Here is a 15718-nt window from a genome sequence, read left to right as displayed (position 1 = left end):
TTTTCGTCCTGGCCGTGGAACAGTGGACCAGCTCTACACCCTCGGTAGAGTCTTCGAGGGTGCATGGGAGTTCGCCCAACCAGTCCAGATGTATTTTGTGAACTTGGAGAAGGCTGACCATGTCCCTTGGGGAGTCCTGTGGGGGGTGCTTCGGGAGTATGGGGTACCGAACCCCCTGATATGGGCTGTTCGGTACCTGTACGACCGGTGTCAGAGCTTGGTCCGCATTTCCGGCAGTAAGTCGGACTCGTTTCCGGTGAGGCTTGGACTCCGCCAAGGCTGCCCTTTGTCACCGATTCTGTTCATAACTTTTATGGACAGAATTTCTAGGCGCAGCCGAGGCGTAGATTCATAATTGAATCTCTGCTTTTTGCAGATAATGTGGCTCTGTTCGCTTCATCAAGCCGTGATCTCCAACTCTCACTGGAGCGGTTCAGAGCCGAGTGTGAAGCGGCTGGGATGAGAATCAGCACCTCCAAATCTGAGACCATGGAACTCAGTCGGAAAAGGGTGGGGTGCCCTCTCCGGGTCAGGGATGAGATCCTGCCCCAAGTGGAGGAGTTCAAGTATCTTGGGATCTTGTTCACAAGTGAGGGAAGAATGGAACGGGAGATCGACAGGCGGATCGGTGCAGCGTCTGCAGTTATGCGGACTTTGCATCGGTCCGTTGTGGTAAAGAAGGAGCTAAGATGAAAGGCGAAGCTCTTGATTTACCGGTCGATCTACCTTCCTACCCTCACCTATGGTCACGAACTGTGGGTCGTGACCGAAAGAACAAGATCCCGCATACAAGCGGCCGAAAGGAGTTTCCTGCGCAGGGTGTCCGGGCTCTCCCTTTGAGATAGGGTGAGAAGTTCGATCATCTGGGAGGATCTCAGAGTAGAGCCGCTGCTCCTCCACATCGAGAGGAGCCAGATGAGGTGGGTGGGGCATCTGATTCGGATGTCTCCCGGACGCCTGCCTGGTGAGGTGTTCTGGGCACATCCCACCAGGAGGAGACCCCGGGGACGACCCAGGACACGCTGGAGAGACTACGTCTCTCGGCTGGCCTGGGAACGCCTCAGGATCCCCCCGGAAGAGATGGATGAAGTGGCTGGGGAGAGGGAAGTCTGGGCGTTCCTGCTAAAGCTACTGCCCCCGTGACCCGACCTCGGATAAGCGGTAGGAAATGGATGGATGGATGGATGGATGGATGATTGGTTTATTGAGATCTTGGGGACTTTTAGCCAGAAAAAATATGTAGAGCGGCAACATGGAGGGACGTGAACCATCAAGCATTAAATTGACGATACAACTGATTTGGAGAAGGAAGATATTCCCCATTCAGGGCCTTATATCTGCTCCAAGAATGATTCAGGGTGAATGTGTTATGTCCTTTGCCCGTATCAAAGGCACAAGCCTCTGTCTCATGTGAAAAAACATCAAGGTAAAGAGGTAAGGTTTATTTTTTTCAGTTATTATTATTCGATAATGTATTATGTTTTGTAGGTTGTCAGTATTAGCAAAACTATCGGAACATGTTTTGATAGCATAATATACCTAATATCTGGTTTTGCTTTTGTTTAATATTCTCATTGTTGGAATGATCTCAATGGCAGGTCGTTCATAGTTCCCTGTGTGTTTTTTGTTAAATGTTTTAAGACGTCATCAAAACATTTCAGCTTAGTTTATTTAATTATGAGTCAGGTGACGTCATTAATACTGATGCATAGTACATGTTTGTTTTTCTTCTTGGCAATATTTTTGTTTCTTAATTTTTTTCGAATTTACAACTGTGTTTTTCTCACTTGGAACATTGTGAAAGGCCTTCACGTAATTGACGCATGCGCTTCAGGCAAGTTGCCGTTACAGCGGTGTTTTTCGTGGAAGTCACGAAATTCTACTTCAAAATAAAACACCTTAATGTACAATTAATTTTTTTTCAGTCATTACAAATGTACTGAAACGAATATAAACTTACTTTGCTTTGTTTTGTAAAACAATGTATTCATATATATTTATTTTGTACTTGACTCACTACTGTACTGATGACAAAATACATATTTGCGAGGATAAAATCTTTCTACAACACAATGCCATCTCCCGGAACTGGTAAGGGCCCACCTGTGTCTTATCTTTTCTGAAACTTCTAAACGCAATCAAAATATTGTTTTATCACAAATTACTTCGTGAGAGATTATAATATAGACAGTTGGGCGAGTGTATTATTTTGAAGACGATGCATGGATGTAGTATTTTATTTTTTTATTGTAAATTACCTTGATCCTGTTCTCCAACACCTCCTATCAATTCCTCTGAAGAAGACTTCCGGTGGTCTTTTAATGGCGGTGGCATGGTGAATTCTACAGAAATGCCCAAATACTCGCCCCTTTGGTCCGCTCCCATCGATACAGGGATGGTTTCCACGCAGTGTTGATGTTGACCGAGCCGGCCCCATACCTGTGATTTAGCAACCCAAGCACTGCGGTGTCTCTCCGCCCGGCCATGGCGGCTCACAAACCAGTGGAATGGGTCCAGGCCGTGATTACTAGATTTGATGAGCAGGTAAGATGGATTTACACGATTGGCTGGATGGCATAAAACAGACTAGCTCATCAGGTTGCCAAACAGCACAATTTGTCTAACGTGGAGGAAATTAATCCGCGATTTAGCGTCAAGAAGTGTTTTGACTGGTGACGTGAACCGTCTAGCCGTACTGCAAAACTGTGAGACATTTGTAGCTATAGTAGTTCTATATATTGTCACAGCTGTCATGACTTTCTCAATCTTCAGCAACAAGCTCCCGAAAATCTCCAATGGCGACATCTAAATTCATGGAAAGATCTGAAGCTGACCCTGTGAACCAATTTGTCACGTAGCTTGGTTAGCAGTTAGCAGGCCTAAAAAGATGTGACAGGACTGGAACACTTATTTCTCACGTGTAGATGACTACTGAAGAGAAAATGTAGCAAACTTGCGTTTTACTGACCCCAGACTTAATTTAATTTTTTTGTTGTTGTCTGCTACATGCGGTACGTAAATACAGAGTAAGTCTTCATCGCCAGTAGTTGGAGCTACACTGCGACGGTTTGACACATGCGTCAGTTTGTTCACAATTATCTGTCGTTTTGTAAATTGAAATTGCATGTATCAAAAGTACTAGTAGTATGATTGGCACTCATTATTGGTGAGTAACTAATGAGTGAATACTGGTACTGATATTGGTCTGGATAAAAAAAGTGGTGGAGAACATCCCTAATTTTCCCAAAGTAAAAACTAAATATCTAAGGTAATCCATTGTCACACAACAGACTTTGTACAGGAGGTAGTAGATACTAGTGTGCATTACCCATGAAGAGGTTTTATAATGAATATCTGACAAATAGTTTGTGTTATTGTCTGTCATTAAAAACTTCAGTTTGTTTTAGTTTTAGGAGTCTTGGCGCCCAGCGTTAGCTCCCACTGATTACGGATTGTAGTTGGGTTTAGACGGATTAATGCTGTTAGTCTAAAGTGGCTTTGGAGCTACAACTACTTCTTGGCCATTGCTACCCTAATTATTCAGCAAATCCAGTCGTCGGTTCAATCATCTTTTGTTTCTTGAGTTGTTGTTATCGTCAATATATTTTGTCAGTGTTTCAACAAGCCTCGCATCATAAAGTCGAATGGTATGACAGTATTGTGGTAGGATACATTGTATTCATAATTGTCCCTTTAACACAACCAAAACACATTGTTTTGTGTGTAAAACAGCTGCTGCTGTTTTTTTGGGAGAAACTTTACCATGTTTGAATAACTGGGACCTCAAAGTTGAATCTTATCGGTCCAATTTTCCCATAGTAGTAATGGAATCAAAGTAATCTGTTCTAGAGTAGTGGTACAATGGTTGACTGGTTTGGACATCTGCCTCGCATTTCAGAGGGTGTGGTCTTGAATCAGGGCTCCAGCCTTCCTGTGTGGAATTTGCATATTCCACATGTGCTTTTCTCCCGGTAGTCTACTCCGGTTTCCTTCCACAATCTAAAAACAAGCTTCTTGGGTAAATTGAAAACTCCAAATTGTCATGAGGCATCAAAGTGAGTCTGAGTGGTTGTCTTTGTCTATACGTGGCCTGTGATTGGCTGGCATCGGACAGGGTATACCCCGCCTCTCGCCTGAAGTTTGCTGGGATAGGCTCCAGCAATGAGGGTAAGCGGTGTAGAAAATGGATGGATGTAATAGTCAAACTTGTACTACTACGTGTGATGGAGATTTAGAGTTTAATGATGTGAGGGAAATTTGCTGAAGGCGAGTTGACTTGCATCACAGTTCTAAACAATCTTAATTAGAACAAGTAAGTCACTGTATATTAGTATCCATCCATCCATCCATTTTCTGAGCTGCTTCTCCTCACTAGGGTCGCGGGCGTGCTGGAGCCTATCCCAGTTGTCAACGGGCAGGAGGGAGGGTACACCCTGAACTGGTTGCCAGCCAATCGCAGGGCACATAAAAACAAACAACCATCCGCACTCAAATTCACACCTACGGGGAATTTAGAGTCTCCAGTTAATGCATGTTTTTGGGATGTGGGAGGAAACCGGAGTGCCCGGAGAAAACCCACGCAGGCACGGGGAGAACATGCAAACTCCACACAGGTGGGGCCCGGGATTGAACCCGGGTCCTCCGAACTGTGAGGCTGACGCTCTAACCAGTCGTCCACCGTGCTGCCTGTATATTAGTAAGGCATTAAAAATATTCTGAGTGCTCACCATTAATTTTGACACGTTATTGAAGAAAATACCTGTGAGACTTGCTGATGTCACGCACGATGGTTCGATGTCCAAAGTTTTTGTTGTTGAGGTTGGGGGGGAGGTTGTACTGTACCAGTACATGATAATGGCTGGCCAAAGAAAAGCATGAATGTCCAGCTTTGGGAGTTTTTTTTATTCCCCCCCCCCCCTCTTTGTCTATCTGCGTTCTTCTGCTTAACCGGTGTCAGATTGGGGGACAGTAGCCAAAAACAGAGGCCCAGACTTCCTTCTCCCTGTGTACTTTGTCCAGCGCTTCTGTGAGTATCCTAAGACACTTAGAGATAGGATCTCATCCCAGACCTGAAGAGGGAACATCACCCTACTCAAGCTGAGGACCATGGTCTTAGATTTGTATCTGATTGCAAACCACTTCCATGAGAGTATAAGAACACGACCTGCTGAAGCCAACAGAAGCACTTCGTATGCAAAAAGAAAAGATGCAATACCAAGGCCATTAAACTGGACCCACCAACTTCCCAGTTGCACAGAGAAATTCTGTCCATAAAGACAAAGGGCAGCCTTGGCAGACTTCAAACCTCGCCAGAAATCGATCCTACTTACTGCCTCTTATTTATTCGTTTGTTTGCTTTATTGTTTATTTATTATCTCAAATAAAAAATGGCAAGGAATGGCCCTTAAATTGCACAATGTATTGGTCTTTGAGTTCCATTGAAAGGAACTCTGAAGATAACTTTGTGGGAGTAGTTTGGGGCTGACCCCTGTCTGTTTCAGCATGACTGTGCAGTGTGCACCAGTGCACAAAGCAAGGGCCATGAAGACATGAATAAGTCTGGTGTGGATTAGAGGCTGACATGGGAGTGGATGTTGACTCCTGCTCACTCCCACAGAGTTTGATCCCACTCCCTCCAAATCCCGAGTGAGTCTAAAAAAAATCTCACTCCCTCCCACTCCCACAGAAATCGCTCCCAATCCTTTAGTTTGATGCTCAGGGGAAATGTTCAAATCTTGATTTGATTAAAGTTGAAATAAAATACAACTGCATCATGTTTTTCACTCTCGTCAATTCTCGGTGACTTCACAATTCCCCCTCCCTCTCACTCCCGATAACCTTCGCTCCTCCTCCTGCCCAATCACGTGATTGATAGTGAAGTTCACTCCCACAAGACCCTGTGGGATTCCTGAAGAATATCACCCTCTAGTATGGATGAACTTGACTGACCTACTCCAGACCATATTTGATTGATTTGATTGACTGAACATTTTAGTATAATTTATTAACAACAAAACGCACTTGGCTCATGAAGGCTATTTATTCTCTTTCTGCCATATTGAGAAGACTAGTTTTGCTTGTACTGGAAATGGTGACGTTAAAGGCGCACCGCACCGCACACTGAGCGATGTGACCCGACTGAAATGTCGCGCAAGTATGTGCGGTTTGGCAACTGTTTTTTTGCAGTTCAAAATTTGATGTGGCAACGAGTCAATTAAAATGCACATAAACTTTTACACATGCAAAAAATACATTCCCGGGTTTTAAGATTGCGAGAGACAAAATTGCCGCAGTGCAAAATATAAAATATTGTTTTACAATAATACTTAACTATATTTAATATAGTATATAATATAATTTGTAAGCTACCTGTGGATGCAAAAACCAAAGCTTGCGGCCAAAATTTGCACGGTACGTGCCACTCTGGTTACATTGAAGTGAATGGGAGCGAGCACGTCTCTTTTAAAATATTCACACACACACTCTTTTACCCCCCCCTGTTCGGCTGTTAAATCAAACCGAAAGGAGAGTCTGTATCCCTTTCATGCCGGAACAGTTTTACTGTGCCGCAGTGGAATTTTTAAGTTGTCACTGTGGTTCTTTGTACTCTGGATATATATTTTTTTATTTCAGTCTGACAGAACAAAGTTTTAAAGGGGAGTGACACAAAAACCAATGGGGAGGAACTGTGAAAAGATAATCAAAAAATATATGGAATCGAAGACAACAAAAGACAGGACATTAGCTGTAATAAAGATGGGGAAAGTAAATCATTATATGACTAGTACAGTGACACATTAAATATAGTGTTGTAAATGGCAGCAGTGCTACACCCTGTGAAGGAAGGACAGTACAATATAGGTGTAGCGATTATCGACGAAATAAGAATTGTGCTTAATTTAGAAGGAAACGATGAGTTGGAAGCGGTGTCTGCGTCACTTCCGGGTTATCGTAATTTTAAATTACAGCTTTTTAATCAATCTCGTATCGGAAGGTGGCTACACTTTAGAAACTTTAAGTTCTAGACTTTCCAGAGGTTTTGTTCCGAACCCAAACACACACACACCATCAGATTTTAGGTTGCGCACCCGAGCACTGGTTCAGAAGACCTTTCGGTAGAGCAGGTCGGCGATGAAGGTCATGCAGTAACCGAGACTGACCAGGGCAATTAAGATGTTATCTGCTGCGGACCAGGAATGCATGAGCGGGAGCTCGGGTGTTCTGTCTCAGTGCTAATAGCGCGTAAGGTGTTGTCAATGTGGCTGATGTCAATCACCACATTCACCTTCAAACTGAATCTGTGTAAGCGTCTCAGGATCAACTTCCAATTTGTACTGTCCGAAAAAATTAGAAATCTCAATTTCGCTCTCATAATTTTTGGTTGTCAGGTGGGAGAGGGCGACGTCCTCAATATGCACAATGGCATCTTTGGGGACGTCAAGCCACATGGTTTGATTTGGCAGGGCGAGTCTCGTCGTGGTGGTCATAACTCAACGTTGTGCTTAGGGCTGGTGTGTTGACTAGGCACTTGGACCCAACAATTTCCACGTGAGTAGTAGTAACCTGGTAGCAAGGTGTAGCTTCTGCTCTCCACCGCGACCCATCCTTCATGGGCTTCAGGCCAAAAATCACATCCGCTACATCTCGGATGAACGGCTTACTGGGACACAGGTAATGGATGTCTTTGGTGTGGATGCATATGCGCAAATTTGGCGCCAGATACAGATCATGGTTACTATCGTGATAGGCAACTACCGCGGGAGTACTGATTCCGACATATGTGTCACTTTGCCAGGTGCCAACATTAATTACGTCTTTTAGGCGATCGATGTTGCGGGAGTGAATAATTGGAAGAGTAACAAGGAAGGCTACTTCTCGTAACTCAGGGTTGACATACAGGACGGTGGAACTCCCGAGAGAAAAAGCCAAGTGGGCTTGGACAGGGCCTAATGGGGCTTGCTAGAGCTTTAGACTGGATACTTTTGATTAAGCTCAGGGGAACCAAGTACGGAGGAATTCTACCCATTGCTAAGTGGTCTATGGACGAAGAGATTTCACGTAGCATGTCATTCATCAATGTGGTAACAATCAGTGTGTGAGCATAATTCGTTTGGACCACCGACAGCAGGTTAGCGGTTTTTCTCTCCATGCTGCGTCGGATATTAGGAATATCAGTTTGGAGTTCCCCAATTTGTTTCTTAACCGTGTGTTAGCTGATGGCGTTAACAGTGGAGGTTCCTAAGATAAACAAGGTGCCGAGGGAGGCGGCAGCCATAAGTAGGCCCCCTACAAAAAGCTTTGAGCGTCTGGGGATTCCGGACTGGGCTTCCCGAGTTCGTGTCTTGATGGTACTAAGGCTACACGCGTCACCGGTGGGGGCGCTGCGGATACATGTTATTTTGGTCGTTGTGTTTTTTGGTTTGCGGCGGAGCAGCGCGTTCGGTGCCTGAGAGATTGCCAATTTGTCAGCCCAACAAGGCCAGGATGACGTCATCTGTTGGGCAGTCATGCAAATTAATTCCACCAGTAACATTGGGGCCGTAGCGCTCTTCGTGCGGTGGTTGGACAAGATGCCAGAGAAACGTGTTAAGTTCTCGAAGTCGGTTCGGCGATGACGAGGTGGCGTCGTCAATGGGGGTGTCGTTACTTGGAGTGCTGCCTGACAGGTCGCCATCCTCAGAGTGGTCCCACCCCAGGCACCGGACTGAAGACTATTTCCCGAGGCGGTGGTGGTAATGCCTGTTCCACCTGCGCCCACAGCTGAAGATTTTTGTAATCGATTAGTGGCTCGATGAGCAAGGGTACGGTTTCAATTGGAGACATGTAGACCAATTTAATTGGTGATTTAAAATAGTTGCGAAGGGCACTTGGTGAAGTGGATGAATCAGCTTGTTGACTAAATTTGAAACTAATTTAACCGATTAATTTATTTTGTTTGGGTAAATAAATTAATGTTAGTTATTTAGTTAAGCAACTTGATTTGACAGTGTTTGATGGTTATCACTGCGAGTCAATTCAATTGGTGAAGCAATTTAGGCCTTCAGCTGATTAACAAGTTTTATTTAACTTTGGGTAAAAGTCAAGTGTAGTTATGATTAGACTTGTGAATTAATTCATTGCTTGTATGGCTAGTACTGGTGTGGCTTTTAGACCAAGTGAAGAGGCATAAAATACAAGCAATTTAAAGAGAAATATTCCCCCCCAAAATTCCCCCAAATATTCCCCCAAAAAATAAATTTAAAAAGTCCAAGGGGTGGGGGGGAAAAGAGAAAAATTAATAATGAAAGTAAATAATAATTTTAAAAAATATTCCAAAAGTTTAAAAAAAAAAAAAAAAAACATTTTTCGGAAAAATTTAAATCCAATCAAGTTTTCCTTTTTTTTCTCCAAAAAACATGAAAACCCAGAGTGATTAAAACAGACAAGCAATTAATTAATAAACTCCACTTTGTAAAATAAATCTGTTAATGAACTGTGGTTACTGTAAGTGGTTGTCAGTTTAATTTGACAGAAGGTGGTGTTGTGCACGTTTACAAACTTGTTTGAAATAGCAGTTGCTTTATAGCAGTGACGACGGTTTCCGGCGGTGAAACTCGTTAGTCTCACGTTGTAAATTCCCAAACTGGTTAAAAATACCAGGCATAAAGCTTTAACGACTGATCGCGGAGTCGGCATTTTGAAAAAGAGCGGAAACCGAGGCTTTAAATTAAAAAAGGTTCTTTCTCACTATCATGAATTGAGGCAAGCTCTCGGCGTTGTTCGGTTGCCTAGGCAAGAGGTGACGCCAGGGTGCGCTGTGCGCGGAGCGGAGCATAACGGAAGCTTATCAGCCCACAAAAAGCACACAGCGGTGCTTATTATGAAAGCCCATGTTTATTGTTTCGAAAACGACCCAAGATGATGGGGAAATTTAGTCACAATGCCTTAGCATGCGATCGGTAATGGCTAACTAGCGGCTGTGTTGGTTTTGATGGTTTATGGCATTGATTCGTTTCGAGTCTGCGTGTGACGTTGCGTCTCGCCAGCCTCTATCGTCTACCTCGGTGGGGAGCGGCGGTAGTGCAAGGCTGGGGTGCCGGGTGGCATCTTTTGCGTGGCATGTCCGCTACATAGGACAGCCCTAGATAGTACAATTACAAGAGGGGAAGCATGTAGGACAGAGGTAGTGGACCCGGCTGTACAAATGAATTGTGGCTGGAGTGGCTTTGTAAAATAAATTTTTTATTTTATTTTTAACCTGTGCTGTTCAGCTGCATGGCCTTGCAGAATGTTGGATCTGTGCTAGAACAGTTTTGCTGTGCAACAGGGGTGTTTGAAATACTCCCTCTGCTTATTTTTTTATTTTGTAATTATGCTGATGTTTATTGAAAATTCAGCCAGACAGAAAGGGGTTTAGGTCACAGACAGGCACAGAGTGGGCAAGGGGACTAGGGTTGAAAACCACAGCAGAACAATCGTGAGACAGTCTAGATATTTGAACACAAGTAACATTACAACAGTCATTTGTAGATTTGGGGGGGACACCTGGTCAGGACATGCAATAACTAACCAAGAGAACAAGAGAGGACAGAAAAGGGCAAGACAGGATGTGGGAAAATGAGCAAGGCAGTGCTACTGTTGAGTGGTGCGGTGGGATTCTTTTTTTTTTTTTTTTTTTTTTTTTTTTTTTTTTTAGTGTCAAAACACCTGTAAGAAACTGTGAGTTGATATGTTAGTATAACCTGTTTTGTTATGAGTGATCCCGGCACAAGTAATTAGTCTATTGTGTTTCTAGTGAACGTATTAGTGAATGAACACCATTTCACATGAATCTTAGTCAACTGGTGTACGGAGTTGCTGAGCTGGCACATCAAGGAAGGGTGAGCCCGCCCGGGTGGGGGAGCAGTGTCAGCGAGCCCGTCCAGCAGGGGACCCATCCAGAGGGACGCCACTTATTTGTTTATGTTCATATAATTTGGGCTTCCAGCTCATAAAACTCATGGAATCAGGACTTAAAAAAATTTGAATACTGTGAAGAAATCACCATTTACTTCAGTTTTTGTAGAAAAAAAAGAAATTAGGGTTACATTAAATCAATCAAAATATGTTTTTTGAAGCTGTGAGTACTGTCTCATTCCACTCTTTCTGGATCTCTGCTAGTTTCTTGAATCTTCTGTTTGATAATCCGCTGAAAACCCACAGTCATCTCTTTTGCTGGTGCATCTTCTCCTGCCACATTTTGTCCTTTCAACTAGACTTACCATTGATATGCTTCGACACAGCCCTCTGTGAACAGCCAGCCTCCTTAGCTGTAAACTTTTGTCACTTACCTATCCTATGGAGGGTATCAATGATGGTCTTCTGGCCAGTTCTCAAGTCTGCAGTCTTCCCCAGATTGAACCCAAACTAAGACAATTGAACAAAACTGAAGCAATGACACCTGGGGAAACCAGTGCAGGTGCTTTACGTTTAGTGGATGATTAGTGTGTGACACTCGGTTTAAAGCATTTATGGCCTGAAAAATTTGGACTGATTTCTTAACAGTATTCACATTTTTTTTATTCCTGATTTCGTGAGTTATATGACCTGGAAGCCCAAATTATGTTTATTAAAAAAATTAAAAAAAACAACTTGAAATTGTTTAAATTCTGGACACTGAATGTATAATCTATGAAAGTTTAACTTTTTGAATGGAATTATGAAAATAAATAAACCTTTTCATAATATTCTCATTTTTTGGAAAGGGTCTGTAAGCTACTGTAGTAGTTGTAAAATATATCATTAATATCCTGTGGTGATTGAGTAAGTTTTCCATTTGAATCTTGGGCAAATGTGTTTTTTCTCTGTTTCGTGAAAGTTGGTTTGTGGGTAAATCTCCTGATTTATTATTGTACCTGAAATTAGTGTAGCTAAGCTTTTGTTGTAGGAACTTTTTGATAATATGCAATCAAGTTATTTAGCATTGTGAAGTAGGTTTGTCGGATTAATTGCGTATTCCTCTTGTGATTAAAAGATTAATCAATAATAATCAACCCCTGTAATAAGAGAAAAAAACAAGAGATGTTAAGTAAATTAAGTCTCGGTTGCTAATCTGATTTTGAAGTGTAGCTGCCAAAATTTCGTCTGGGAAATCTCGCAGTCTCTCTCGGTGTCAGAGCATTGTCACACGTCACTCCCTGTAAATTCTAAACCTCTTAAAAAATAGAGTGCAAATGAGGGCATACCCAGGAAGATCGCATAGTTATGAATTATTGCCAGAGGTGGGTATAGTAGCCAAAAATTGTACTCAAGTTGGAGTACTGTTACTTTAGAATATTATGACTCAAGTAAAAAGTAGTCCTCCAAATAATTAAGCATAAAGTACTCAGTGATAAAACTACTCAAGTACTGAGTAACTTAAATCAGAGGATGAACAGCAAATAAAAATAACGAAATAAAATATGAATGTGCAAATCGAGATATTGCTGAACAATAACACTAGTTCTAAAACGTAAATAAAACCTTTCTATAATAATTTTTTGAATAAATTAAGGCAAATTCAGCTCAAAGAAATTGTCCTATACGATATTGTTTTCTACTTGTTAAACAGCATAATACTGTAATTACTCACCGGAGCAGCGTTCGCGGTTTTCGGCACATGGAGACGGAAGTGGCGGCACAGAGGGAAACGGGCCGGCATTCAGGTGAAACTCCGCAAGAGACGACACAGATTGGCGTTCCCGTCGATCCACCTCGCGAATGTACGCTCCCTACCCAACAAAATGGACGAGCTTCATCTTCTGTTAAAAACCAGTAAAGACTTCGGAAGTTCCGCGGCCATGTGCTTCACGGAGACCTGGCTTTGCGACACTGTACCCGATGGCGCCGTTATGCTTCCCGGTTTCCACATTCATCGAGCGGACCGCGACATGGAATCATCGGGGAAACAAAGGGCGGCGGGATATGCCTCTATATCAATGAAAAATGGTGTACGGACGTCACGGTGCTCAGCACACATTGCAGCCCGCATTTGGAGTCGCTATTCTTAAACTGTAAACCATTCTACTCGCCACGTGAGTTCGCATCGTTCATCCTGGCTGCAGCCTACATTCCGCCTCAAGCTATCACGAACGCCGCACTGCTAACGCTCGCCGAACAAGTCAAAGAAATTGGGGGGGAAAAAAACACCCGAACTCACCCCTCATTATTCTCAGGGCCTTTAACAAAGCTAAACTCAACCACGAACTCCCTAAATACAAGCAGCACATCGACTGTCCTACCAGGGAAAATAATACTTTAGACCACTGCTACACTACGGTAAAAAACATACCGTGCTATACCTCATGCAGCCATGGGCTCGTCTGATCACTGCTTAATTCACTTAATACCGACGTACAAGGAAGAACTTAAATGTGCGAAGCCTACAGTGAAAACAGTCAAAAAGTGGACAAATGAAGCCAAGATGGAACTTCAAAGCTGTTTAGACTGCACAGACTGGAGTGTCTTTGAAAATTCAGCTGGCAGCCTGGATGAATATCAGAATCAGAATCATCTTTATTTGCCAAGTATGTCCAAAACACACAAGGAATTTGTCTCCGGTAGTTGGAGCCGCTCTAGTACAACAAACAGTCAATTTACAGAACACTTTGGGGACATAAAGACATTGACAAAAAACAATTGTGCAAAAAGATGCAGAGTCCTCTAGCACTTAGAGCAGTTCGAACGACTAATATTGCAATAGTCCGGTGCAATGATACGGACACTGTCACATCCTATATCAGTTTCTGTGAAGAGGTTTGTGTACCAACAAAATCATTTCGGACATTCAACAACAACAAGCCGTGGTTCACTGCTAAACTTAAGCAGCTTCGCCAAGCTAAGGAAGATGCATATCAGAGCGGGGACAGGGCCCTGTATAATCGAGCTAGAAACCAGCTTACTAAAGAAATTAACATTGCAAAGAGGATCTATGCAGCAAAGTTGGAAAAACAGTTTAGCGCGAACGACTCAAAATCAGTCTGGCATGCATTCCAATCGCTGACTAATTACAAGCGACGATCCCCCCAAGCTGAGAACAATAGCACACTCGCCAACGACTTGAATACTTTCTACTGCAGATTTGAAAAGCACAGTTTCACACCACACACCCACCCGGCCGCACCCGCGACCACAACCACACCTCTGACTTCTGCGTTAACCATCCATGAACAGGATGTGAGACGCATCTTCAAACAACAGAAGATTAACAAAGCGGCAGGCCCGGACCATGTGTCCCCATCCTGCCTCAAAGTCTGCACGGACCAGCTCGCTCCAGTCTTCACTCAGATCTTCAACAGATCTTTAGAAATGTGCGAAGTTCCATCCTGTTTCAAACGCTCCAGCATCATTCCAGTCCCCAAGAAACCTGCAATCTCTGGTCTGAATGACTGCAGGCCTGTCGCTTTGACATCTGTGGTCATGAAGTCCTTTGAACGTCTCGTGCTGGACCACCTCAAGAGTGTCACAGGTCCCTGCTGGACCCCCTGCAGTTTGCCTACCAAGCGAACAGGTCTGCGGATGATGCAGTCAACATGGGACTGCACTTCATCCTAGAACACCTCGACAGTGCAGGGACCTACGTGAGGATCCTGTTCGTGGACTTCAGCTCAGCGTTCAACACCATCATCCCTGAACTCCTTTCAACCAAGCTTCTCCAGCTCAGCGTCTCACCTGCCATCTGCCAGTGGATTTACAGCTTTCTGACGGGCAGGACACAGCAGGTCAGGCTGGGCGAGGCCACCTCATCCACACGCAGCATCAGCACTGGGGCGCCCCAAGGTTGTGTCCTCTCTCCGCTGCTCTTCTCTCTCTACACGAACGACTGCACCTCAGCGAACCCGACTGTCAAGCTCCTGAGGTTTGCAGTTGACACCACTGTCATCGGCCTCATCAGGGACGGTGACGAGTCTGCATATCGACAGGAAGCGGAGCGGCTGGAGCTGTGGTGCGGCCGACACAACCTGGAGCTGAACACGCTCAAGACTGTAGAGATGATCGTGGACTTCAGGAGACATCCTTCGCCACAGCTGCCCCTCACGTTGTCCAGCTGCCTTGTGTCAACCGTCGAGATCTTAAAGTTCCTGGGAATTACAATCTCTCAGGACCTGAAGTGGGCGACCAACATCAAATCCGTCCTCAAAAAGGCCCAGCATAGGATGTACTTCCTGCGGCTTCTGCGAAAGCACGGCCTGCCACCGTAGCTGCTGAGACAGTTCTACACAGCGGTCATCGAATCGGTCCTGTGTTCTTCCATCACAGTCTGGTTTGGTGCTGCTACAAAAAAGGACAAACTCCGACTGCAACGGACAATCAAAACTGCTGAAAGGATTGTCGGTACCCCCCTACCCACCATTGAGGACTTTCACGCTGCCAGAACTAAGACAAGGGCGTGCAAAATCCTCTCTGACCGTCTGCACCCCGGTCACCAGCTCTTCCAGCTCCTTCCCTCAGGTAGGCGCTACCGATCAACGCAAACTAGAACTAGTAGACATTCCAACAGCTTCTTCCCTCTTGCGATCAACTTCTTAAACACCTAACCTACAATTCCATTACAACATGCTGGCAATTTTTTGACTTGAGATCGTTGTCACATTTCTGTGGGGTCAATTATGTATAACTCGTGCACTCACTATTGTTGTCTCGCCATGCTGGACTATTTGCATACACTGGCCACTCATGCCAGAGTAGAATCTGCTCCATTTGCACACTGATTTAGGAGTCT

At 44.0% G+C, this 15718-nt stretch overlaps 1 protein-coding gene across 8 annotated transcripts in view; it reads left to right on the top strand.

The window, feature by feature from the left end:
- The first annotated feature begins 2273 nt into the window (after positions 1 to 2273).
- nf1a (neurofibromin 1a) overlaps positions 2274 to 15718 on the top strand; it is a 155606-nt gene continuing 142161 nt past the window's right edge. For all 8 annotated transcript variants that reach the window (XM_061682142.1, XM_061682138.1, XM_061682141.1 and 5 more), the window contains exon 1: positions 2274 to 2544. In XM_061682142.1, coding sequence (XP_061538126.1) covers positions 2485 to 2544 — 60 coding nt within the window. In that variant the 5' untranslated portion in view covers positions 2274 to 2484. The remainder of the gene's footprint in view (positions 2545 to 15718) is intronic.

The sequence above is a fragment of the Phycodurus eques genome, chromosome 7, assembly GCF_024500275.1.
Source record: "Phycodurus eques isolate BA_2022a chromosome 7, UOR_Pequ_1.1, whole genome shotgun sequence".
Classification (NCBI taxonomy): domain Eukaryota; kingdom Metazoa; phylum Chordata; class Actinopteri; order Syngnathiformes; family Syngnathidae; genus Phycodurus; species Phycodurus eques.
Note: the sequence above shows the minus strand (reverse complement) of the source record. Positions and strands in the feature narration are given on the sequence as shown.